At 38.2% G+C, this 27,096-nt stretch overlaps 1 protein-coding gene across 5 annotated transcripts in view; it reads right to left on the reverse strand.

Annotated features, from left to right (window-relative positions):
- Nucleotides 1–4,570: 4,570 nt before the first annotated feature.
- The window catches only part of TNFRSF19 (TNF receptor superfamily member 19), a 63,028-nt gene continuing 40,502 nt past the window's right edge, over nt 4,571–27,096 (reverse strand). For all 5 annotated transcript variants that reach the window (XM_061457668.1, XM_061457671.1, XM_061457670.1 and 2 more), the window contains 5 exons: nt 14,765–14,929; nt 13,402–13,527; nt 12,526–12,628; nt 9,558–9,961; nt 4,571–5,059 (listed from right to left, as the gene is read on the reverse strand). In XM_061457668.1, coding sequence (XP_061313652.1) covers nt 9,565–9,961; nt 12,526–12,628; nt 13,402–13,527; nt 14,765–14,929 — 791 coding nt within the window. In that variant the 3' untranslated portion in view covers nt 4,571–5,059; nt 9,558–9,564. The remainder of the gene's footprint in view (nt 5,060–9,557; nt 9,962–12,525; nt 12,629–13,401; nt 13,528–14,764; nt 14,930–27,096) is intronic.

A 27,096-nucleotide genomic window follows, 5' to 3' on the forward strand; every position in this document is an offset into this window, starting at 1 on the left:
TTACTGACTGCTCTGGACAGTGCCCTGTCTCAGATCACATGCAATATTATCAGTTCTCTTAAATTTGGTTATTATGCTGTTCTACTGTAGAATATATCTTCACATGAACATCTATATTTTGATTTTACATATATATATGTACTGACTGATATAGATTCTGGGCAAATCAAGGTGTTTTCTTGAATTCCAATGGTTTGTTTTCTCCCCAAGCTTTAAATCAGTCTTCTTCCTTAAACTGTTGATTACAGACTACATATTGGTATAGTATCTCCCATATTTAGGAGAATTTTTACATGCTAAATAGCATTTGAATTGCCGAGCCACAAACTGGAACTGGGCAGAAGAAAGTGAAAACTCCACAAAGACTCAGGCTAAGAAAAAGCACTTTCTAAATGCTGCCTTCTTTTTTTGTGTGCTTTTCCATCAATTCTTTAAAAACATAATTTATAATTTGAAAAAGCCAAATCTCCCTTTGTCAGGTCAATGAAAAAAGAAAACTTAAATCCAACTGCACTAAGGAAGGATTTAGAAAATCAAATGATGGGGAAAACCCCTCGTTCTTACTCAACTAACCCTGCTGTTGAAGCTGTGATGTTTGCTAGAAGCCTTAGTGTGCTCTTAGTGTGATATTAGAAAACATTTCTTTTAATGCCATCATTCACTGCTGCTATGGAAGCCAGCAGGCTCACTAGCAAATCCACCCACTATTATTTTTGCCCTATTGAAAGCTCTACCTTATTAGCCATAATCAAAATGGCTCCTGTGCAATGTGAAGAGCAAGTGGGTTTTACCATCACTCATGCCAAAACTAAGTATGGATTAAATTGCACCCTGCCAGCAAAAAGTGTGCATTGTGTAGCTTTGTGCTGCAGCACCCTACCTCGGCTTTCTCCATGCTTGATAAAACACTGTGCTCCCTTCAATACCTTCTTTTCTAACAGGGCAAAACAAAGCAGCAGTGTCTGCACTGGAATGTGCTGCAGGTAGTGATCTAAGCCTCCATCACTAAAGTCAGTGAGAAGATTAATTTAATGCATGAAGGTTGTTGGTTGGAGGGACTTCACAGGAATGCAAACTGAAGGCCCTCAAAGAGCCCACAACAAAGAGAAAAGCCGTACAATCTCAGCCTCCTGGTAGGATGAGGATCACTACATTAACAGCTTGTCTACCTTGTAGAAAAGGCAGGAAGCACTGCTGTACAGATGAGCAGCACAAGCAGGGAAAACATTCTGGGGTCTTGTTTTTTTCTGTAGACTTCTTCTAGAAAGACAGTTGGCTAGAAAATTGCAGCCTTGCTAATGACATTTATATAGTATCTGATATGATCAAGTGTCTATTCAAGTTTCATGGTCACATACTCAATGTTTTTTTAGTTGTATTTTGTTTCCAGATAAAGCAGAATAAATACCTGGTTTTCAATTCCTGTTTTCTTTTCTTAAATTTTTTAATTTTTGTTTTTGGCAGGGGTGCACTATTGTGATCCCAGCAGTGCTGAGAGTCACCAAGCTGTCTGTATTGGTACGAAATGGACTATCAAATATGCCATGTGCTGGTTTGCAGACTTCCAAGTGTTTAAGTGCTCCAGAAGGATGATCAGGTGGGATACGGATGTGGACTGCTGCCATTTTTGACAGCTTCAGCAGAAGAGAAGTCTACTCAGGAGTGCAGCGCATGGGCACAGTTGTATAAAGAGACCTTGCTATCCTTGGAAGGTGGTCTGTGGGTAAGCTCTGAATTATGTACTTAAAAGACAGAAATAACAGCAATACCAGATGAGAACTAACATGAAATTTGGTAGACTAAACTAACGACAGGGACAGAGCTGCTTTCAATTTCTCTCAAATTTTCCCATAAAATCCCATAGTGCTACAAATTCTCCACCACAAACAACCTGGCTTTATGTTACCTACCATCCTCATCTGGATTCAGTTTCCAGTCACTGCTTCTTAGGTCTTTTCCGTAAGAAGTCATGTAATTATACACAATTATCAAATTACTCTTTTGTCTCAGTCCTCTACTCTTGTCAGTCAAACCCTGCATCCCTTCCTTAATCACTAAATTGTACAACATCCTATTTGAGTAACACTTTCCTGAATCTTTTCAACATATAGAACTTCTGGACAATGTTTGGAAAATGTCCTGGAATCATGGGTAATCAGGCTTCTCTGTCAGTATTCTCTAATTCCATCTTTCTTTAACTGAGGTTTGAAACCGCTCCTGGCTGCGGCAGTGCAACTGCAGTTGCTCTGTTGGTAATAATCAGAGGCCATGATTAAGGCATATTTTCTGTTTCAGAAATACAGCTACTCTGATTATTTACACATCTGTCTTGTCTGAAACAGTCTACTGCATGGAGTACTTTGATTTCTTTTAAGACATTATACAGACAGCAGTGGGTGGTGCTTTCCAGCTGTTTTTTTTTTCCTTTCTTGAGAAGCAAAGTTCTGAAAAGATTTAGAGGCTCTCTGATTTTAGAGATTGATGCTAACTTACTGCTTCTTCAAGGCCCTTCAGCTTGAAGAATGATACAGCTGTTAAACAGCAAGCATCTCAAGACAAAGATGGACCAAGTGATACCATGATTTTAATGCAATTAATCCATTATGGAATTCTAAAAATAATGAAAGAATTTATCACTAAGTTTGTATAGAATAGTATTATTAACTTTAGATCAACAAACCAAGACTGGTTCACGTAACATTTTATTCACAAGTAGAAAAAGTATTACAAAATGATTTATACACGATTTTAATTTACATTCCTTAAAGGAGCATTTAAAACAGCACTGTAAGTTCCTAGACATGGTATGTGGGCAGTCGAAATGCAATGGTACTGTATGTTTTCTATTGGCATGTACAACATCGCTTGCCACAAGCAATATAAAAAAGACCTATTTGGTTAAATTAAAGAAAAAAGTATATACACAATATACACGTATATTTAAAAAGCACTCTCTTCATTGTTCCCTCTCAATTTGCTCTCAAGCTCTCTGTCACTCATTTGGAGAAATGAGTGTTTTTCTCTGTAGTTGCCAGACAAAAAACCTTTTACAAAGTGTAAATTCCAATGGAAAACATACTTACTGTGGCAGATGTCGGAAAAACTTTTGAACTTTACATTTAAAGGACTGTTGTTATTAGTGAAAGTTAAATCTCCTCGTGTTCTAAAAATATCTCCCTGTATACTGAAATGCACATTGGATTTTTTCTATTTACAAAGTATATACAAAGAAGCACACATCTCTTCATGCACATGTAGTGAAAAATATAGTCATATATTAAATGTATGAAAGTATCCAAAGAAATAATTCAAACCTGCTCTTATTTGAATATATATGTTCCAGTATTTAGTTGACTAATTGTACTTCCTTTATAACTGCATATTATTCTGCCAGTGACCAAATGGTGCTATTTACTACTTAAAAAAAGAAATCACTTACATAATTTCTTCACTCCCTTCGGTCTGAATTTGTTAACTGTACACATGATTTCTGCACACATGAATATTCTCACTGGTGAAGAGCTGAAGCATTTTACTGCCTTGGCTGCCTACACTGGCTTCAGCTATTCTTGTGCAGGTTCAACCTTCTATTGCATGCTTCAAAGCAAAAGTGTTTTTCCATTATGGAATATGAATACTGTCTCAACATTTCCATTGCCACACAAACCATGTGTGGAAAGATGAGTAATATTTATTGCAAATTTGCATTTGTTTTGCTGATTGCTTTGCTTTTGTCAAGGCACATTGGGTACTTAAAAGAATAATTGCTAGAGTTCATCACTGACAAGTTGGAGCCTGTTGAATGTAATGAATCAGTAGAGGTTATTGGGATTACTCACAGAACTGAGAACTATTTTAGGGATAAAATGGCTTCAGGAAAAATGGTATTATGGGATAGGGTGCAACAAATTGCATTTAAAGAAATCTTAATAGCAATGAAGGCAGAGAGCTGACACTGCTAGGCATGCACACAATTTTGAGGATTCAATTCAGAGGTTTTTTTTGTAAATGTTATGAAGCAGTTTTCGTATTTTGTGCGGCAAAAACGAATCTACACAATACTACAGGCAGAAGGTAGAGTAATGTGGATGAATAGGTCTGCTAAATGAAAGAATTAGGTCAACATGAAGCTTGACCCTTAAAAATAATGCATTACTAAAAAATATTAGTAATAGTCTCCTTGTATGAATACTTTCATGGCACCTCCTATAGACTAGCATCTTGATGTGACAGTTGATTACATTTATTTCAACATCTCAAAATTACATGCTATAACAACAAGTGCTGTATTTCAATACTGAGACTACCAATTAAACATAACAACCCTATCTCTATGGCTGACTTTCATTAAACTAAATCTAATTTAAAGCTAATCTCCTGCTATATTTAACAAAACAATGCCTCCTTCACAAATGTAATAATTGGATGCAGGGGACTTCAAACATACATATCGTAACATGCAAATTCTTTAACTCCCCAAACTAGCTTATTGACTATAATGTAATATATAAGAAAAGCTTCAGTTTACCAATAGATGATCCTTGCATAAATAGAAATGTTTGTTTTCATAAGTCAAGTCCTTCAGCAGCAGGAAACTGATTTAAAATTAGAACAAGCCAAAAAAATCCTAATGCATGCATAAATCTGCAAGCAGAACAGCTGGCAGCGTCCTGTCCCACGCCTTCTGACATCTGTAGTCATATTTAAGATGCCCACCTAGACACGCTGAAACATTTATATTTCTTGCTGTATTTACACATACTTTTAAGCTCACTCCATTAGACTTTTTGATAATCTGAGGGAATAGGTTCTTTTTTAAAAACGATGCAAAAGGTCATAGATCAATTTTCAGGGTTCTCCTAGGATGCTCCTTGAAGTTTCACTTTACAGCTGTTGCAGCTCAGATGCAACTGCTCAGAAGGTGTGAAATAATGCCATTTTTTTCCCATCTGGTTTTAAAACCATGCAACATTGAAGGCTGGACTAAGTTTGATGAGAATCAGCAGAGAAGCATAAGGGACATGTTCATCTTCACTGCTGAGAGGCATAGCTTGGTTTCCTAAAACAAAGTGATAGAACAGTGATTACATAAGCCCATAAAAAACCTTTATGTACTTCTGCAGTTAACTAAGCACTAAAAAATTCAGCTTGCTCACGGCTTGCTGTAAAAATTCACCTAAACCTAAAGCTGAAACCTGTAGCAAATTGTTACTTACTTTGCAATACAATAAAACAAGAAAATATGGACCTACGCAAGACTGCAATGCATCCACATGTACTAAGATAAAGGGCAAACTGTGCCGTCCTATCCCGTCCCGTCCCCCCCCTGTCCCCCCCCCCAATTAAAAGGGGCAAACTGAGGTGAAAGAATTTTCTTGAAGTTGTGCAGGTGGATAGAGTTCAGCCTGAAAATACATCTCAGGCAAGTCTAGTCCCCGTCCTCAAACACTACTTATATTTCTCCATTACAGATGCATACATAATGATGAACTGCAGAGTCCAAATATGGAGAAATTGTGCAAAATAAATTAGCGAAATCTATTAAAGACAAAATCATGAAGAAAAAACCTAACCCTCCCAAACCATCTTGCTTATTCAGAATGATACACAAATCTCAGTAGAACCACCACGCAGCCTTCTCTTCTCCAGGATGAACAGCCCCAACTTTCTCAGCCTGTCTTCATAAAGCAGGTGCTCAAGCCCCCTGATCATTCTTATGGTCTGCCTCTGGACTTGTTCCAACCGTTCCATGTCCTTCTTTATGTTGAGGACACCAAAACTGCACACAATACTCTAAGTGAGGTCTCAGAAGAGCAGAGTAAAGGGGCAGGATCACCTCCTTTGACCTGCTGGTCACACTCCTTTTGATGCAGCCCAGGATACGGTTGGCTTTCTGGGCTGCGAGCGCACACTGCTTTGTGCTTTGCCCAAGTCCAGGTAGATGACACCAATTGCTTTGCCCCTATCTATCAGTTCTGTAGCCCCATCACTGGAGGCTAGCCTCTATTATGTATCAACCTCTGAAGCCGGTACATGGTTTAGTGGGAAAAAACCCACAAGCTTTTGAATTTTTAATCTTGTTAATATAGAAATATATTCCCTTAAAACATCAGGAGAGCATTTAAGTTCCACTGAGAACTGCTGAAAAACTGGGAACTCACAGCATTAAGATTTTCAGTCATAGCCATGTCACGGTCCCTTCCTACACGTACCTAGAGAATACAGCTACCACCTAATGGTATTTGGCATATTCCAAAATGAAACTATGACAATTGCTATGTGACACATGGTCAGTTAGTACCAGACATTGTTAGAGGCAAAACTGTCTATTGTAAATAATCTATTGATAAAGAAGTGTATGACTAGAGAGCAGACTTTGGCCTCTTCAGGAACCTGCTTAGTAAGGTTCCATGGGATATAGCCCTAGAGGGCAGGGGGGCCCAAGACCCTTGGTTGATATTCAAGGACCATCTACTACAAGCTCAGGAATGTTGTGTCCCAACTAGAAGGAAGTGCAGCAGGAGGGCCAGGAGACTAGGGACAACGTGGGCCCCCTCCGGAAGCTGTCGGGAGAACTGGCTACCCTGGATTTGGAGAAGGCTGAGGTTCTGAATGACTTCTTTGCCTCGGTCTCAAAGGCTCTGACCAAACCACCCAAGTCTTGGAAGGCAGACACAGGGACTGTGAGAATGAAGACCTTGGGCCCACTGTAGGAGAGGATCTGGTTTGAGACTATCTTAAAAATCTGAACGTGCACAAGTCTGTGGGTCCTGATGAAATCCACCCGCGGGTCCTGAAGGAGCTGGCAAATGAAGTTGCTAAGCCACTGGCCATCATATTTGAGAAATCATGGCAGTCAGGTGAAGTTCCTGACAACTGGAAAAAGGGAAATATAACCCCCATTTTCAAGAAGGAAAAAATGGATGACCCGGGGAATTACAGACCAGTCAGTCTCACCTCTGTGCCTGGTAAAATATTGAAGCAGATTCTCCTGGAAGGCATGCTAAGGCACATGAAAAACAACAAGGTGCTTGGTGACAGCCAGCATGGCTTCACTAAGGGGAAATCCTGCCTGACCAATTTGGTGGCCTTCTATGATGGGGCTACAGAACTGATGGACAGGGGTAGAGCAGTTGATGTCATCTACCTGGACTTGTGTAAAGCATTTGACACTGTCCCACACGACATCCTTCTCTCTAAATTGGAGAGACATCAATTTGATGGATGGACCACTCGGTGGATAAAGAACAGGCTGGATGACCACACACAAACAGTTGTGGTCAATGGCTCAATGTCCAGCTGGAGACCAGTAACGAGTGGTGTCCCTCAGGGATCGGTGTTGGGACCGGTCTTGTTCAACATCTTTGTTGGTGACATGGACAGTGGGATTGAGTGCACCCTCAGCAAGTTTGCCATGACACCAAGCTGTGTGGTTCAGTTGATACGCTGGAGGGAAGGAATGCCATCCAGAGGGACCTTGACACACTTGTGAGGTGGGCTGATGCCAACCTCATGAAGTTTACCCATGCCAAGTGCACGGTCCTGCACCTGGGTCAGAGCAATCCCAGGCACAGCTACAGGTTGGGCAGAGAAGAGATTCAGAGCAGCCCTGTGGAGAAGGACTTGGGGGTGTTGGTCAATGAGAAAGTGAACATGAGCCGGCTTCAGTGTGCGCTCACAGCCCAGAAAGCCAACCATATCCTGGGCTGCATCAAAAGGAGCGTGACCAGCAGGTTGAAGGAGGTGATCCTGCCCCTCTACTCTGCTCTCATGAGACCTCACTTGGAGTATTGTGTGCAGTTCTGGTGTCCTCAACATAAAAAGGACATGGAACTGTTGGAACAAGTCCAGAGGAGGGCCACAAGGATGATCAGGGGACTGGAGCACCTCCTGTATGAAGACAGGCTGAGAAAGTTGGGGCTGTTCAGCCTGGAGAAGAGAAGGCTGCGTGGAGAGCTCATAGCAGCCTTCCAGTATCTGAAGGGGACCTATAGGGATGCTGGGGAGGGACTCTTCATTAGGGACTGCAGTGACAGGACAAGGGGTAACGGGTTCAAACTTAAACAGGGGAAGTTTAGATTGGATATAAGGAAGTTCTTTACTGTGAGGGTGGTGAGGCAGTGGAATGGGTTGCCCAGGAAGGTTGTGAATGCTCCATCCCTGGTGGTGTTCAAGGTCAGGGTGGGGAGCACCTTGGTTGACATGGTTTAGTGTGAAGTGTCCCTGCCCATGGCAGGGGGGTTGGAACTGGGTGATCTTAAGGTCCTTTCCAACCCTAACCATTCTATGATTCTATGACTTAGATAAGGCTGATATTTTCAGCGATAGAAGTAAATTTTCCCAGTGATATAGAAGTTCCACTGAAGTCAATGGCAAAAAACCTCTTGACTTAGCAGTCTGTTTACCTCCTTTTCCTCCTTTTGAAAATATCACCTGAAGAATTAAGGCTTGATTTACAAAGAATTAACTAACAACTATTGCACTTACTTACATGTTTTCAGAACATGCTTTTTTTTAAATACTAATTACTTTCTACTTCTGTAAGAGCAATATGAAAGTGGCATGTAAACCAAATGGAAGAGGATCAAAGGAAGGCAGTTTCATTTCTGCAGAAGACCTAAAATGTTCATAATTACAGTTAGTGTAATTTTCTTAATTAAGTTTGGTGGATTATTAATAATATTAGTGGCAACTGCTTCTGTTCCTGCCTCTGTGTGTATGCACAGGAGACTATTTCAGCTTTCCAGCTGCAGCCTGCATAAACCTTAAGTAACAACACCAGTACATGCCATGATTTGGGATCTTTTTTCAGATTACGTTTTTGTTCCAAGTTACTTCCAATAGTAGAAAATGCCATTTGAAAAATACAGAGCACAGCTAATATTCAAAAAGATATAATGATGAAGCAGTAGCTGTCACTGTTTTATATGCTAGAAAGGATTGTTTATAACTTCTTTTCATTCTGACCTTGGACCTGCATTTTCTCTGAGCTTTTATAGATTAAATTATATTTTATGGACAAGCTTCTAGAATGTTTTTTCTGATGACATGGGAATATGAATGGCATTAAAATGCATTAAAGATTCTCTCTTCTGTTTATGTTACTGCTGTAGTAACTTCACACAGAAGATAAATATTTTTTGATGAACACCTGCATGTCTTTTATGCTTTGTTTACAATGAACAAAGACAAGTCTTCAGTTCTTCCCTCATAAACAAGGACTAGCCTCACATAATAGTTCAGTCATAAGGCTATTAAGCTGATTTTTCTCCCTGAATTTCAATGAAAAAAGCCCTCAATCTGATAAAAGCTGACTGGTGTTAACTCGCCCCTGCATTCTGGTTTATACTATTCATATAGTTTGAGTAATTACACCTTAAATCAATGATTCAAAATGTGAAAGTGTTGAATGTCTTGTAGAGTTTTAATTCATTTCAGCAATAGCTAGGTGTAACCTGTAGAGAAACATAACCCTACAATGTTTTACCATTCTATTTTTATCTAGCAGTCCATGTCTTAAGTACTCATTCTCACTCCTTTGTAGTTACGGATTTTACCTCTTTATCAGTCTGTAGAGTCATTTTCTGTTCCATTATGCTTTGTCTTTGGCTGGGTTTCAGCAGCCTCTGCGTTCCGAAGTGATGAAACTTCTATGCATGTTCTATGTTTAGAGATTTCAAAGGACTTTGCAACATTTCCATCAAGAGACTTAGCTGAAGTAAGTACTTCACTCAGTTCATGGTCATTATCCAGCTCAACAGTGGCTGCATTTTCAGTCTCAGTACTGCACAATTTTGCAGATCCTCCAGCCAGTTCTGAATATGATTCACAGAAAGAAATGCTGTCACAACAAGCTGAGTTTTGCATAAGAGGCCAAGCATCTGGAATGTCTCCACAAGCAGAGTGTGAAAGAGATCCAAGGAAGGTAGGAATCATTTCTCCAGTAACAGAATCAGAAGCCCTGCAAAAGGATATAAGATACATGGTTTCAAAAACATTCAAGGAAATATTATCAGTATTGTAATTATTGCCATTAGTAAATACAGGTATTTCACGTAAGTTTACCAGGGTCATATTATGTTAATGCTCTAGAGGAATCCTGTACAAACAAGTTCTTTTGAAAAAATACAGTTTGTTCCTTGTCTGTAAATGAAGAAAGCTCTAGAGAACACTACTTGAGGTAAAGAGGATGCCTAGAGACCTTCATACTGTGAATTCAGGCTTCTAGAACATACGAACTGCAGTTCAGGCTGTCAGAACAGAAATAAGATGAAAAATATTATAGTAGTGTTGAGATACAAAGACTGTTGTAAAAAGGTATTTATTTGTTCTCAGTGCATGGTGGGGTGTTAAGACAAGGTATAACAGGCTTAAGCTGCAGCAAAAAAGATGTTTGGGAAGACTGTGGAATCCCCAACACCAGGGTTTTTCTCAAAAAAAAACCCAAACCCTTCAGGCTAAACAGATATCTAATGGAGTAAAAGAAGTAAAGGGGGTTCGGACTGGAAGAAGGCAATAGATAACAAGACTGCTTGAAACTCCTTCTGTCTGTGATTTCACACTGAACATGCCTTTACTTTAGACTTTTCAGTTTGTTCTGTCCAGCCTTCAAAATGTGAAAAGTTTTTTTCCTACTCTCTTTCATGTGGGAAGGACATAATATTAAAGAAGGGCAAGGATTTTTAATTCTCATGAGAGTTAATTTTAGTTTACTTGGAAGAAAGTGGAAGTAGAAACTCAGTATTATCTATCTCAACTATATTTAAAGTCCAGGATGCTACTGACATATAGAGTGCTCTATACACGCCTATGCATCAAAAGGAGCGTGACCAGCAGGTCGAAGGAGGTGATCCTGCCCCTCTACTCTGCTCTTCTGAGACCTCACCTGGAGTATTGTGTGCAGTTCTGGTGTCCTCAACATCAAAAGGACATGGAACTGTTGGAACAAGTCCAGAGGAGGCCACAAGGATGATCAGGGGACTGGAGCACCTCCTGTATGAAGACAGGCTGAGGAAGTTGGGGCTGTTCAGCTTGGAGAAGAGAAGGCTGCATGGAGACCTCATAGCAGCCTTCCAGTATCTGAAGGGGGCCTATAGGGATGATGGGGAAGGACTCTTCATTAGGGACTGTAGTGATGGGACAAGGGGTAACGGGTTAAAACTTAAACAGGGGAAGTTTAGATTGGATATAAGGAGGAAATTCTTTCCTGTTAGGATGGTGAGGCACTGGAATAGTTTGCCCAGGAAGGTTGTGAATGCTCCATCGCTGGCAGTGTTCAAGATCAGGCTGGACGAGGCCCTGGGTGATATGGTTTAGTGTGAGGTGTCCCTGCCCATGGCAGGGGGGTTGGAACTAGATGATCTTCAGGTCATTTCCAACCCTAACTATTCTATGATTCTTTGATTCTATGATCTGTTGAAAGCCCATTAATGTTTTTTACTGTAGTATACTAAAATAAGTATTAACAAAACCAAAGCAATATCGTATGTTTTACTTCCAAAACCTGCCTACAGATTTATAAAACTGTAAAGGCTACATGAAGCCTGATATACAGTAATAATTTGTGTGGCATAACTTCTCTCATATTAACAATGCCTGTAATTGATTTTAAGTTGCCTTACTCATTTCCAAAACAGAATGCTTTAATAGCTTTGATATACACCAAGCGCTTTCATAGATGAGGCCAAAAGTCACAACATCACACCACAATTGAAGGAAATACATTATTCTGGCAAAGGAAATTGGAGCAGACTCTATTTCTACTGGGAGGAGCCATGGGATCTTTGATATCCACATACCATGAATATAACATTTATTTTTAAAGCCTTAACCAAAAGATCCCTCACAAAGTACACAACTCTCAATTTGTCAGCCTCAGTGGTATAAAAGGATGACTCAAGCTTGCTGGTGTTTAAACAAGTTTTTATAGAAAATTTAAGTATTTTGTATCTTGTACTTAGGTCACCGAGTCACCTTGCATAAACAATACCTATGAAGAAGCTGCCTCTACGTTTTTAGTTACATTTGGCCTTAAGAACAAAACAGCTGGAGACCAATTTAAACCTTATATGGAAATCTATTCCAGCTAAAAGAAATAAATACATCCTGTGTTAAATTCTGTACTTAGGAAACTCTGGATGACACCGTAAATTTTATATATTTAGCTCATGGCACTGCTGTAGAAATAACTACTCTACTACTCTATTTATATTCAGCTGATCAGGAGAAAATAATGGTTACAGTCCGGTAGAAATTCAGAAATACTAGATATTTCAAATCCCACAGTCAGTAGGAGTTCCTATAAAAAGAAAGTCTTCATGACACTTCTAAACTGCACCTTAATCCCCCCCAGGTTCACAAGTTTACGCAGCATCTTGCCAACCCATAGCAGAAGAGAGGGTCACCAAAGCCTCTAAGGTACCACACAGTAATTCCACTGCAAACAGCGACTGTATCTGTATAAATATTAATCTGACTGCATAAAAAATATTTAAAGTTTTATAGACATTTATAAAACTAAGTTACCTTTCATTAAGTGTAGTCTGTGAGTGGAAAGCACAATTGTGACTGCTGTGCTCCATGCTACAGGTTTCATCACAGCACAGTGATGGAATCAAGTGAACTGGTCCTAAGGAATGAAAATTATTTAACAATGATGTTGAAAGTGTTACAGCTCTGTATGTTCAGTCTCTGTCCTCCCTCAAACTTGGTTGTTAGTTTACCAGTTACACTAGAATTTATGGGTTGAAGAATGAGATATTGCAAAAAAATGAGTTCTTTAATTTATTACTTTAAAATAAAATTGTAAAAGTCAAGCCCTTCCTCCAGCTGTAATATAGATGTCAGTCATGAGTATCTACTTTTTAAATTGATTTGTATTTCAATTGGATACACATGAGAAGAACTACCACATCTCTTGAGTTAACGTATTAAAATTGTGTTAAATTATGTAGTTGTTGATGTAATAAATGCATCTTTTCTGATACAAGTTCATAAAATCTCAATGATTTTGAATTGTTCAGGTTGTTAATGTCCTTCAGCATTCATATCATGTTCTTAGATACTGCCTGGTAAATCCTTGAGACTAACTTAAGCCTCAATGCCAGATGCAGTGCTATTTTTATCTGAAAGAAATGAGATAGGCATGTAAAGCTTGGGGTGTTTTTTGGTTTTGTTTTTGATTTTGTTTTTTTTAAACTGAAGGGTCATTGGAATGAAAACAGGAAAAAGAAACATAACCAAATAGCTACTTAGGAATTCTACCTGCTTATTGAGAAATTAGCTTAGGACAAAGGATAGTTTGACTCTATTAGCTCTGTAGTTGAAGTTCAGTGTCACAACTCTAGTGTTAGATATATGTTCATCGTGGTATAAAGTCACCTTTTAGTAGACATAACATACCGCATGTCTGTGATGCGCTTCTCTGGCACTGACAACACGTTCTGTGGTCATATTCGTTGAGCCGTGGTCTGTCAAAACATGACAATTCAGAGCCATTGTAGTGAATGTCTTGTGATCTCAGAGACCCTTTGGACAAAATGAATAAAAACATATATTAGTAAATGATACCCTTTTCCCTGTTCAGAGCCTCCTATCTTCATAGAATGCCTAAATGTCACACTGAACAGTATTTCTATGCATCCTTCAACTGAAAGATCCACAACAATCATGCAGTTTCATGTAACGCAAACCACAGATTTTACAACAAACCCTAGAGCAGCTGGTTCAACTACAGCCACTTCTAGCAAGACATCTGCTCTTATTTTGATGATTTAAGAGTACACCTGTTACATTTTCTCAGTGTTTAACAATTCTCAGTGATTCCCATCTGAAATTTTCCATGTTGAGCTTTCAGCCACTGGGATTTTGTTTATGTTATCTTAAAGAGCTATATATTAACAGCAGAATTCCTTTATCTGTATAATTGTAGGCCAAGACAAACGAATTACTGAACTTCACTAACCGAAGTTTGAATTCACTATGTCTGAATTTCTCAAAATTTGCATTGTAAAACTTCTTCTAAGATAGGAACAAGTCTTGCAATGCCTGTCTCAATCTCTTTTTTATTGTGCTGTACACAGTGATATAAATCTTGTTTGATATCCACAGTTCATTAGGTGCTATAAACATTTTAAGAGAAGATTTTAAAAATGATAAACGGGAACTAGAGTGCTTTTGACTTTTTCTTATTTTAAATTAATGGGCAGAAAAATGTTCATTATAAACAAACTGATTTACATTGATGAGCTGTTATGGATTTTTTTTTTTTAATTTACAAATCTAACTGGCTTAGGCATCTAAGTCATCTTAATTATGCCCATAAAAGCAAAACTGTTAATGACAAATATGCTATCTAGACCAGCCACATTCAGTATCTTGATGAACTAATCTGTTTCACAATAGGTTGTGATGCACAGATCCTCCAAGCTGCTATTTCCACACTGGCATTGCAACTCTACAATGATATACCAGCTTGCATCCCAAACGGTCCAAATATACCTGTACAGCATCTAACAAAGTGTGGCAAGGAATTAAAGCAATTGGACTATTTCTGGACATCTGCACAGCATTTTCTCAACAGAAGCTGGAACATCCACACTCAATTGGCAAACTTGTATGGAGTCTTGGGCTTCGGCCAGCTTGTTCATCTCATTGTTAACCTTGCTTTAATGCTGTAGACTTTTATTTACTTACAGAGAGATCTGCCCAACTAATACCAGTATATATAAATATTACAAAGAAACAGTAGTAACTGGAAACTCACAGCTTGGTTTCTTCTCCATAAACTGCCTCTTACAATAGATAACACAGAGAATAAGGAGAGCTAAGAGCACAGTTGCAAGGGCACTGCATATAACAGCTGCTAGTGCAGTGTCTCGAGGACTGGAAGCAGTTGAAGGGATCTTCACAAGATTTACTTTGGTAGTACCTGAAACATAATTAAATAATATTTAAGGTGAACTGTAAACATTTCAGGAATATAGTTATGTACATGAAAGTCTGGGAAATAGAAGAGGTTTGTATCACCAAAAAAAAAAAAAAAGGGCATTCCATGTGTTAATGTTGCACATAAAAGCAGATATGAATATCAGCAACCAAAAACATATTTTAAAAATTATATTGCAAAATGAATTATGATGAGGGCAGACACACACAAACGTATTCTGACTGTCCATGAGAATGGAATCAGATCTTCTCCATGAAAACCAAGACCTCTCAATTTTTAACTTCAGATGATTTTAATATGGAGAACATTTCTTAGTGCATATCTAAGAAAGATGTCCACTAGAGGGAGTCAAAAATACATGAACTTCCCTTAAAAACGGAAGCTTCCTGAGACCAGAGACCCCCACAGAAGTCCAAATGCTATGAAAGGTATTATTTTGCTAGGTTGTGTATGCCATGACACCATGGTCATTTCTAAGATCAAATTTAGTATTTCAATTATGCTAACTTTTTTTATTCAGTGATAGTTTGTTAATACAAATAATACCTCTAGTAAAAATTTGAAGAGATTGACTTTATATCCTTAATAAAAAAGACTTCAGTGATTTTTCTAGCTTTGACAAACATGTAGAAAATGAAAAATCTTTCTAAAGGATCAGAGCTTAAACTACAGCTATTGAAACTATCTTAAATTACAGATGGTCTTTCAAAACAAATTCTTTTCCAACAGCTTATGAATTTTGATAGCTCATCAATTTCCATCTACTTTGAAGTCCATGTCAATGTTTTATGGGAAAAAGGACCAAAAAAATTGGAGTATTTCTGTGACAGCAAATTTTTTAAAACCCACAAACCATATTTTATTAACTTAGAAGATAAATTGCCTATTTATGCCAGAAAATCTTTGGTTAAAATATAAAGACTATAATTTCCTAAAAAATGCTCCACATAGTCAGAAATTTAAATTAGGAGATGAATGTCTGACAGAGTATATTCAAATTACTAATGAAATTGTACACACATATAATTGGTATCTACTGCAATACAGTAACAGCAGGAGAGAACTTTCTGGATTAGTGCAATCAATGGAATTGTATTACTCAGGAATAATTTTCTGAAACAATTCTGGTATTTCCTCTACACACACCAAACGTGGGCACCAAAGAGTTTACAATGTCACTTTGCTCTGTTATAATGGCCAGATTGCCAAAAAGCTAGATATTTTGAAAATAATTCCATCCCATTCTGAGCCTTCAGACCACTTAGCACCAAAGAAAATATTAACTTCTAGGAAACAGAAAATCCAAATTCTTTAACAAGACACTCAACATGTTAAAGAAAAACAGTTTCTGTGGATTATAGTGTCATGTAGCTGCTGGTAAGTGGGGAAGATGTAATAACGGAGAGGTCACATCATGGCTGTTATTCAGAAGAAAGAATATTTTGCTGTAAATTTCCCAATTTCAATGTGAAAAGAAACAAGAGTTACTGCATTTACATCTGCTCAAATACTTCTGTTTATCTTTGACTGGTATTATTAATTTCCAGTGTCACATCAAAATTGTGAAAAACAAATTATAGCAGATCTTTTTTACGCCCTTTCAACTTGCCAAATTGGATGAAGTGGAGCTACTGTAAAGTCCAAAGAACTGCCACAAAAATGGTTGAGGGACTGGAGCCTCTCTCCTATGATTTAAGTCTGAGAGAGCTGGGATTGCTCAGCTTAGGGTAGAGAAGGCTCAGGAGGGCTTTCAATATATATAAATCCTTGAAGGGAGGATGTATAGTGGACAGAGGCAGGCTCTTTTCAGTGGACCAGAGGCAATGGGGCACAAACTTAAAACACAGAAGGTTCCCTCTTAACATCAGGAAACACTTAACCGTGAACTTAACTAAGCACCAGCACTGATTGACCAGTGTGGTTGTGAGTCTTCCTCCTTGGAGATGCTTAGAAGCCATCTGGACATGGACCTGAGCAACCAGCTATATGTGAACATGCTTGAGCAGAGGGGGTGAACCAGATGGTCTCCATAGCTCCCTTCTTACCCCAACTGTTCAGCAATTCTGAGTTATTAAAATAGATCAGATCTCAAAACTGAAGTCAATAAAAAGGCTGATGTCTACATGAAGTAGATATATATTTTGAAACTGTGTCCTTGTACTGAAATGTTACCATTTTCATTATCATTGCAGATAGTCCATTATTTGTCTTCCAGATAACAGACTAAAATTCCAGTTTAGGATCTCGGGTACTTTTCCTCTTAAATAATTATTACCTGTCTTTCTCTTTATGTTCTTCTATAATTCCTGTTACTGACAGAGCTAAGTTTTATGAACTCTTTTCCAGATCTTCATTGTTATTTAAAAGAAAAAGCAACCAGTGTCATAATCTCTTTGTCATAACTTGAATGCTTTTGGCAGGAGCATCACAATCTTCCAGAGAGAAAACTTTTCACTTAGTTCTAGGATTCTTGCAGCCGTAGTTTTAAGTTCATAGTTTTAACAGACTGCAAAAATTTCTGCATGGTATGCGAAGTTCCAGGACATAATTCTGTGAGAAGCAGTAAAACTATATGAAAAAGCTGTCTATACAGCAATGTATGGTGGCTTTGGCGTGAAAATCAAGGACTGTGCTTTGATATCAGGTTATCAATTTTAGTCAACTGCCTGATCTAGCCTTTAGAAGGTTAAAACCAGCCTGGACAAGTATTTACAAACAAGACAATAAAAAAAAGTGATCTGAATATCTTCAAATATTTTTATTGAATATAAAGATATATTCATCTTCATATCAATAGACCTACTTGTATCAAACTTTCAAAAGTTTAAATTTATTTTAGCCTTTTAGATATTTAATATTTCTTTTATTTCGTTGACTTTTTTTTTTTCTTGAGAAAGCAATTATCTATTCCTGAGAATGCCTACCACTCACCTTCAAAGAACTTTTTGGAATAGCTACTTGAGCAGTCCATTGTAGTATAGCTCTAATTATAATGATAGTGATCTTCCCTGCAGAGACCAACATTTCAGAAGTGGATTGCTATTGTAGAAGTGGCCCGTTGGGCATTGCTGAACTGCTTTCAGTGTCACTCAGATATGTATGCATGTTCATAAACAATGTCTTTCTTTTCAGGCTCACAGACTTAATGGTCCCATTTCAGAAAACCAAGGAGGTACATTTTAAACTCACATCTATTAAATGATTACATGATTAAATTTAAATATGTAATTAAGCACTTTGTGAGTTGGACGTGATACATTCAGGAAGGAGGGAGGTGGTGCACGTTGGTTTATGATTTTGGAAAGCATGTGCATATTATGCATCACAAAAAATATATGTTATTTAAGAAATAGATTTCCTTTTCTAAGTTCCAACACATCCTGGAAATGTGCTAGTTAGCACTAAAGAAGAATTACCCAAAATACCAAGCTATCATCTCCTGCATAATTCTGAGCAGCACACCTGAATATACATTCTTAATTAACCAATAGGACATTGTAATGTCAGTATACGCAAAGGTGTGGTTCTTAGAAGCAAGTAAAGTTTCTGTTAATCCAAGATGGTTACATAGCAGTTACTCAGCTAATACAGAACATACAAATCCCATCTGTATCACTGTAACTTCTGCCAATAAACAGAATAGTTGAATTTTCAGCCCATTATACTAAACAACGAGAGACAGGACAAAATGGAGTAAGACTTCCGTTATCGCTTATTTCATGTTTATTTTCTCAGATTATTTTTTTTTTAGAACCATGATTAGTTACAGTTACTACTGGAATCAGCATGCCTAAAAGAAAGCTTTCTGCAGTGATAAACCATGTGAAAATAGAACATGTAAAATTTTAAAATGTCTTCCATGGATTTAGTAAATATAAAAGAATAATATAGTAATTACAAAAGTTGAAGAGAATAAAATTTTGGAATATTATGTTTGGGTTTTCTTTCTTACCATGTCAAATCAAAGCTAACATAAAGAGGGTTTATTCAATAAAATAAAACTAACCAAAACTGCACTTGCATAACAATAACATGGTAATATTGGACAGAGTGCCACCTTTTGCAATCAGGATTGAAAAATAAAGTTACAGAAGTAAATTAAAATGCTGTTAGTTCCTGGAATGTGGGTATTTCTGGTGAAGAGAGGGGGAAGGAGCATTTGCTTATTGTAAAACGTCCTTGCCCATTACCTTTACATTGACTGACCCAAGCCAGTGGTATCAACCTTAATTTGACAAGAATTAAAGGCTTAGACATACCCTCAAGTTACCATAATTTAACAAGTTACTGCCTGTCAGCTGAACTGCAGTGGCTATCTCTATGTGTGCTCTTGAAAATACAAGTCATTGTGACTTATCTTGAAACTCCTTCGTATTGAAAGAAGTTTAAAAGATGTTTATGTTCACTTAAAAGTAAAAAGGCAGCACCTCTACCTAGTCCCCAGTAAGCAAAATAATGTATTATTTTTAAACATGATGTGTGCATATAATTCATAAATTCAGCAGACTGCCTCCCTTCTCCTGATCTTTCAAGTAGGAGGTAAGAAACCTTATTAAACGTTACTGTTGGAGACTGTGGTAAACACTGGAGAAAGAGTCTCCCAACATCTGTAACAGGACAGCCATTTGCACACATGGCCTACACCCAAAAGTTCATCATGTCAAGCTACATTTTTAAAATGTGCTCCAAGTGCTGACTTTAAAGTCTCTAAGTTAGTGCCCTACAACTTTTTTGTTTCATTTTACTGGATTTGTTATTCTTTTAATAAATAAAACCCTAGGGAAGAAAATGACTATTCAAGTATTTATCCATTGTTTGGAAATGCTGAGAAATGTGCTTATAAATTAAAATCTCTGGAATTTGATTTATTCATTTCCAAGACCATTTCTCTTGCACTGCATATTTTCATAAACTCCAACTGCTGAATGCCTTTTATGTTTAAAATGTTAGAACAATTACACTGTGTATGAGTTTAAAATATATATAAACTCCACAGTACTGGATACACACCACTATGGAAGTTGTAGTCAGCCTCTGCAACACATTTTTTCTTTTAGTAATTAAAAAATGTAATTCATGGTACTACCATGGTCATCTAAATTGAACTGATTTACGGGCACAAAAGTTACACTGTTTTATACATGAAACTTTCACCTTTGAGAAGTGCCTAGACATTTAAAAATACTATTGTATGAGAATAAAACCTCAGATCACTGGTACCCACAAATAACCTGCAAAAAAATCCCATCAGAGTAAGCAAAAAATCAGAGGAAGTGGGATAAAATCTGTGTCACTGCTGAACTACATATACCCCCCTTGCTCCTAACATAACATAACAGGTTATTAATATGAAAAGACAGTATGTCTCTCCTCCATAAAACTGAAATACTCAGCATGATCTGGTGGCACAAACTACATACTGCTGTTAATATGACTTCAGTAGTGCCAGCAATTACCCTTCTGATTTTTGCTTCTAGCAGCTTTCTTTAAACCCCTGACAGCAGCGGTGTCTAATTTCTGTTTTGCACAAAATGCAATTTGTTTCTCAGGTGTTTTCATGTATTAAATCAGTATCACGATTTGTGTCAGAACATGTAGATTGCTAGATAGAGCAGAAAACCTACTTCCTCCTTCACTTCTAACTCATACTTTTAACCCAACTATTTTACAAACATGTTTTGTGAAAGAGAACATCATAGTATTTTAGGATAGTCTCTTGTTCAAATTCAACTACAGAAAAGTATCTATCCCACCCAGGCTATGAAAATTGTTTTGTAGTTTCAACAGAAGATGAAAATAGAAAGTATCTGTTCTGTATTGTGTGTGTTCAGTTCCACTTTATCTTTGCAGAATAAAAACAACACTGTGCAATATTTGAGTCAATTAAGACTGTTTATGAGTTATTGCTTGCATACGCACTCTCACTCCCAGTTCCAAAACACTTATACAAGGCATTACCCACATAAGCAGAAGAGTGTTGCGTAAATGCACACCATTTTCAAGTGGGTAACTACTGCCATTAACTGTTTTCTAAAAGAAGAGGGAAAAACCATATACCCCTTAGAATCTAATTTGCATATTCACTAGTTAAATGACAATGGCATGTATGTAAATATAAGAATAAGCATGCCTGAAAGTTGTCTCTTTAGCCAACAGAGTAACCCATATTCATGTATCAAAAGCATAACTGTAGAATTGTGAAATCTATGCATAGTGGGTACAAATCTGTTCTAAAAGGTTCAAACAAGATCCAGTAGTTGCTATCTGATGAGCTTGCAGATTGGTGCATGGATTGGTTTTACGTATGGATTGAAACACGATGATAGAGTCGAAAGCTCCATCCTGTAACCATGGCTGAGTGGCAGAGTATCTATGACACTTTATGCCCTCACCTGAGCAGGGGACACAGATGCAGGTTCGCATTGCTGGCACAAAAATGAACCTGTCACATACACACAAAATCACTTCTAACACTTAATTTTCTATCCCGATTATTTCTTTCTGTCCTGGTTCAGCTGTGGTAAAACCCAGGGAGTAGAGCAAAAGCTTGCAGAGCGACTGCAAGCCTGTATCCTGTATTTGTTAATACAAACTTTGATACATATCACTTACAGTCTGTGCTGCACGTTTTCAAGAGTGACGGTTTTCTCTTGCTTTAAAAATGTTTTGTGAACTGTACTCAGCTACCTCATTTCTGTCTGCAAACTGGATACTTGTTTTCTCATCAGAATCACAGGGTATCTTGTCCTAATTTTCAGTCACAAAGTTTTAATAACTTTAGACAATAGAGGTTGTATGTTCAAATGAAAGTATATGAGTGACGCATTACAAGACCTACTACATTTGAATAACAAATTATGTGCAGGGACATTTGCTTATCTTGCTTAAAAAGGAAGTTTCTGAATTGGCCCAAGTAACCTGTCTAGTCCAGAAAACTACATGTTACAGCAGCCATAAAGATTCTGATGAAATTTTAGCACCCCTCCCTTGTTGCTTTCTGGTCTACAATTAAAATACAAAATAACTGGGTAAGGAAATTAAATCCTGATGGTTAGAGACATCTCCGCTCTTCAAAATCTCTCTCATGTACTTACATTTTTTGTTACTAAATATGAAAAAAAAAAAAAAAAAAAAAAAAAAAAAGGCTAAGGAGGTTCTTCCAGCTATTAGAAATCCCATGCAGAAAAAGCCTACTTCTAAGATGAGACTAATAAAAAATCAGTACTGAAAAAGATCTGGGAATACATGTGTGTGTTCACATGCATTCTAACACCAACAGAATTTATTAAACTAAATTTTAAAGATATTTTTTCTGAATTCAGGAAATAAATATAGGAAAAATAAAATAAAGAACTCCCACAACTTTTAGATAAGTTTTTGAATCTAATAATCAATGCACTTGTAAAATTGATGGCACTATATTTTAGTATCCATTTTCAGGAGTGACAAAGGATTTTTTGTCATTTCACACAGGTCTTAAGTATGTAAAGTTAAGCCCTAAAAATCTGTAATAGTAAATCCAAGGTCTCTATCTGGGAAACTAGGGGCCCATATTATAGAATCATAGAATCATAGAATCGTTAGGGTTGGAAAGGACCTTAAGATCATCTAGTTCCAACCCCCCTGCCGTGGGCAGGGACACCTTATGCTAAACCATATCACCCAAGGGCTCGTCCAACCTGGTCTTGAACGCTGCCAGGGATGGAGCATTAACAACCTTCCTGGGCAACCCATTCCAGTGCCTCACCACCCTTACAGTAAAGAACTTCCTTCTTATATCTAATCTAAACTTCCCCTGTTTAACTTTGAACCCGTTACCCCTTGTCCTGTCACTGCAGTCCCTAATGAAGAGTCCCTCCCCAGCATCCCTATAGGTCCCCTTCAGATACTGGAAGGCTGCTATGAGCTCTCCACGCAGCCTTCTCTTCCCCAGGCTGAACAGCCCCAACTTCCTCAGCCTGTCTTCATACAGGAGGTGCTCCAGTCCCCTGATCATCCTCGTGGCTCTTCTCTGGACTTGTTCCAACAGTTCCATGTCCTTTTGGTGTTGAGGACACCAGAACTGCACACAGTACTCCAGGTGAGGTCTCACAAGAGCAGAGTAGAGGGGCAGGATCACCTCCTTCGACCTGCTGGTCATGCTCCTTTTGATGCAGCCCAGGATATGGTTGGCTTTCTGGGCTGCAAGCGCACGCTGCCGGCCCATGTTCATTTTCTCATCAACCAACACCCCCAAGTCCTTCTCCACAGGGCTGCTCTGAATCTCTTCTCTGCCCAACCTGTAGCTGTGCCTGGGATTGCTCCGACCCAGGTGTAGGACCTTGCACTTGGCATGGGTAAACTTCATGAGGTTGGCATCAGCCCACCTCACAAGCGTGTCAAGGTCCCTCTGGATGGCATTCCTTCCCTCCAGGGTATCAACCGAACCACACAGCTTGGTGTCATCGGCAAACTTGCTGAGGGCGCACTCAATCCCACTGTCCATGTCAGCGACAACGATGTTGAACAAGACCGGTCCCAACACCGATCCCTGAGGGACACCACTGGTTACTGGTCTCCAGCCGGACATTGAGCCATTGACCACAACTCTTTGCGTGCAGCCATCCAGCCAGTTCTTTATCCACCGAGTGGTCCATCCATCAAATTGATGTCGCTCCCATTTAGAGACAAGGATGTCATGTGGGACAGTGTCGAATGCTTTACACAAGTCCAGGTAGATGACATCAACTGCTCTACCCCTGGCCATCAGTTCTGTAGCCCCATCATAGAAGGCCACCAAATTGGTCAGGCAGGATTTCCCCTTAGTGAAGCCATGCTGGCTGTCACCAAGCACCTTGTTGTTTTTCATGTGCCTTAGCACGCCCTCCAGGAGAATCTGCTCCAATATTTTGCTAGGCACAGAGGTGAGACTGACTGGTCTGTAGTTCCCTGGGTCATCCATTTTCCCCTTCTTGAAAATGGGGGTTATATTTCTCTTTTTCCAGTCATTGGGAACTTCACCTGACTGCCATGATTTTTCAAATATGATGGCCAGTGGCTTCGGAACTTCGTTTGCCAGCTAGAACACATAATTCCTATACAGTGTGAAGGGAAAGCTAAACAAAGACTAGAATATGAAATATCTGTCACACTGTACCTCTCAATGTTCACCCTGCCGAGATGTAGAAACCTGGAAAATGATACTAAACTTGTTCTTCCCATAAATTTCACAGAGTGGCAGAGAGGAGCTTCCATCTTCTCCTAAAAATCTCCTGATAGCAAAAATCTATGATCTTGTTTTAAAATTGAGAGGGGAGAAATCATGAGCATGGTTTGTAACACCTTCCAGATGCAACTTTTGAAAAAGGAAGTAACAATGGGGTTTCTGCCTTTTGCTTAAGAGGCCTTGTCAAAAAGCATGAGACAGAGGTTCAACTGCCCCCTCTGCCATCTCCATGGAGACTGTTTTAGCCACTAGGCTATCAGGTGAACTTGGTAAATCTTCTTTCTTTTCTCCAGTTAAATTTGCCCATTAGCAAAGCTTCAGCAAAAGTGTTAAAGACCCCTCTTTGCATAGCCAACAGTTGCATGAAATGCAGAATGCAATAAAATTAAATAAACCATACTCAGGCTTGCCTACCTGCTTACAATTACATTAAAATATCACTAATTTAGATTAAATTCTCCTGGCAAGGCAACTACTTCTGAATGTGGAGTGGTGGTTGGGGTTTGGGTGTGGCTTAGGTATTTTTTTTTGGGGGGGGGGGTATTTTTTTGTTAGCCTTTCTACATATTAGGGGGAAAATATGTCTATACTGTAGAAAACAACAGTGTGTTTATGTAATTAAAACTATTTCATAGTATCTACACGCAACTGGGCTGAATTACCATTCTGAATTGAGGTGGAAGTTAAGAGTTGCATAACCAACCCTGCTAGTATTTTCTAAATTTTTAGTGTTCAACTTTGCAATCTCAGCATCTTTTAAAAATGCTTTTTTTGGGGAAAGTAATCTGAAATAAATGGGATTAAATATAAATTTTCATAATTTTCTAACATATAGTCTTAACACCTTTAGAAGCTGGACATTTACCACTCATTAATACTGCAAACATCAAAGTAAATGTCATGATTTACTGCAAAGAAAATTACCTACTGTGCAATAGTGAGCATGCACATGCAAACTGTAGTACAGATGAAAAAGCTGTAGCTTTGAGGTCAGAAATAATGATAGTTTATAAAACCCAGGTTTTAATTCCCCACTTAAAGCTCTGGGGATAAAGTCAAGTCATACACAACAAAAGGCTGCTGCAAATAAGATCTTTGCTTTGTTATATTACTTAATCTGAAACATAAAGTCTCCCCTCTGTAAGAGAAGTCACCAGGAATTAGTCATAGAATACTGAAGACACTTTGAAAGGTTATCATTGAGAAGTCAAACTCTATTGGTGAGATTCATCTGACGAAAGCAAACTGCTTCTAAGGGAGTCACCTGAACTTTCTCTACCACAGTTGAGAGGAGAAAGGATCTTTTAGGGTGCAATTAATCCGATTTGTTGTAAACAACTCCCTCGATCATTCCACTCCACTAAATACAGAGTGACCCCTAAAGTCATCAGCTCATAGATGTAGCCACTATAGAGAGCAATGATCAAGGAGGAATCATAGTCTGGGTTTATCAAATAAGGACACAGGGGTTTAGACGCTTCTGAAAATTTGGACTTCAATTTCTCTGTTTCAGTTCATTAACTGTGTAGCAGACCCAATAAATTTTATATCACTTCTGTTGTAAAGATAAAAGTCACAAAAACCTGCAAAATTTGTAACAACTGCTTTAGAGTGGCAGAACCACTGAAAAGCTCAGTGGTAAGTAGTAACTCACATTCTGCATGGAATATAAAAGAGCATGTAGCAAATAATGCCAGACATAGAATTTTAGGTTTTGCCTATCTCAACCTGTAAATTAAAAAAGGCCCAGTGGGAAATAACATATGCAACAACGTAAATAAAACCTGCATCAGAGTGACTACATGTGAAAGAATCTAATTATGGCTTCAGACCTCAATTCTGGCACATTTGAACTATGGCAAGTTTTCTTAGAATGGGGGTTTCTATCTATAACAAATATTTCATCAAATAATCAGAAAAGGTTTTTTAAATTTATTTGGTTTTATTTATTTAATGGGAGTATAAAAAAAAATAAAATCTACACTCTGATTTTCCTCCTTAAAGTTAATTAAAAAAAAAAAAAAGACAGAGGAAGATCAGGCTTTAGGAAGACAGACAATCATTCAGTGTTGAATTTGCAGTTTTCATCTAACCTGATACTGGTATCTAGATGAAACTAACTTCAGAAGTCTGAAGGTCTCATGACGAAGTCAGAGCTACTCACCTTAGGCTCTCTTTCTAAAACAGAACTAGAAATAGAAAGCCTCAGAGAAGTGATTAAACCAACAAATCTTGAAAGACTGCTTAGCGTTAGTCATTTGGAGCTTACCTTATCTGGCTTGCCTAAATTCTTGAGGTTCCTAATTCTCTCCACTCATTATCAGTGGGTGTTTGGGCTGACAACTTCAGTGTTAAGCATTAACTTTTATATGCCTAAATTAGGGTGCATTAATTCCATCATAGATTTCCACATGCAGATACGATAACTGTGAATTACGTTCAGTAGTACGCACATACAATTATACCACTGTACTTAAATGAAACTTCATTAAAACTGGTGGATACAACCCTTTATTTAAGAAAGTTGCTACAAAAAGATAATCTTTTTAAGAAGCAGTCACAGTCTCAAAGGCACATCACTGCCCAAAATAACACGAGATCCCTCTTTGATCTTTCCTGAAGAGGAGGTCAGCAGCGCACTGCTTTAGCACTTGTGAACCAGTCAGAGAGAGAATGCTGAAGCCTAACACCTAAACAGTTAAAGCTGAACAAAGTAGAGGACAACAACTGTAAGGATACAAGTGATCAGTAGGAACATTTTGTCATCCTTCTATTAGGCTGTTTCGAGCTCATGAGGTGTTTGTTTATAATGAATCTTTACTGCTAAGGCCCTTAGTGCGCAACTCCTGCTTCTAAACCTATTGCATCTTATCACATTTCTGATACATTTCAGTCCTCCAGGTAATTCCAGTTCTCTGGAGAGATATTTCAGTTTTCTTTCGCT

This window comes from Pezoporus flaviventris, unplaced genomic scaffold, assembly GCF_033815535.1.
Source record: "Pezoporus flaviventris isolate CSIRO_AGI_PZ_B2104156 unplaced genomic scaffold, CSIRO_AGI_Pfla_v1 ptg000025l, whole genome shotgun sequence".
NCBI classification, from domain to species: domain Eukaryota; kingdom Metazoa; phylum Chordata; class Aves; order Psittaciformes; family Psittacidae; genus Pezoporus; species Pezoporus flaviventris.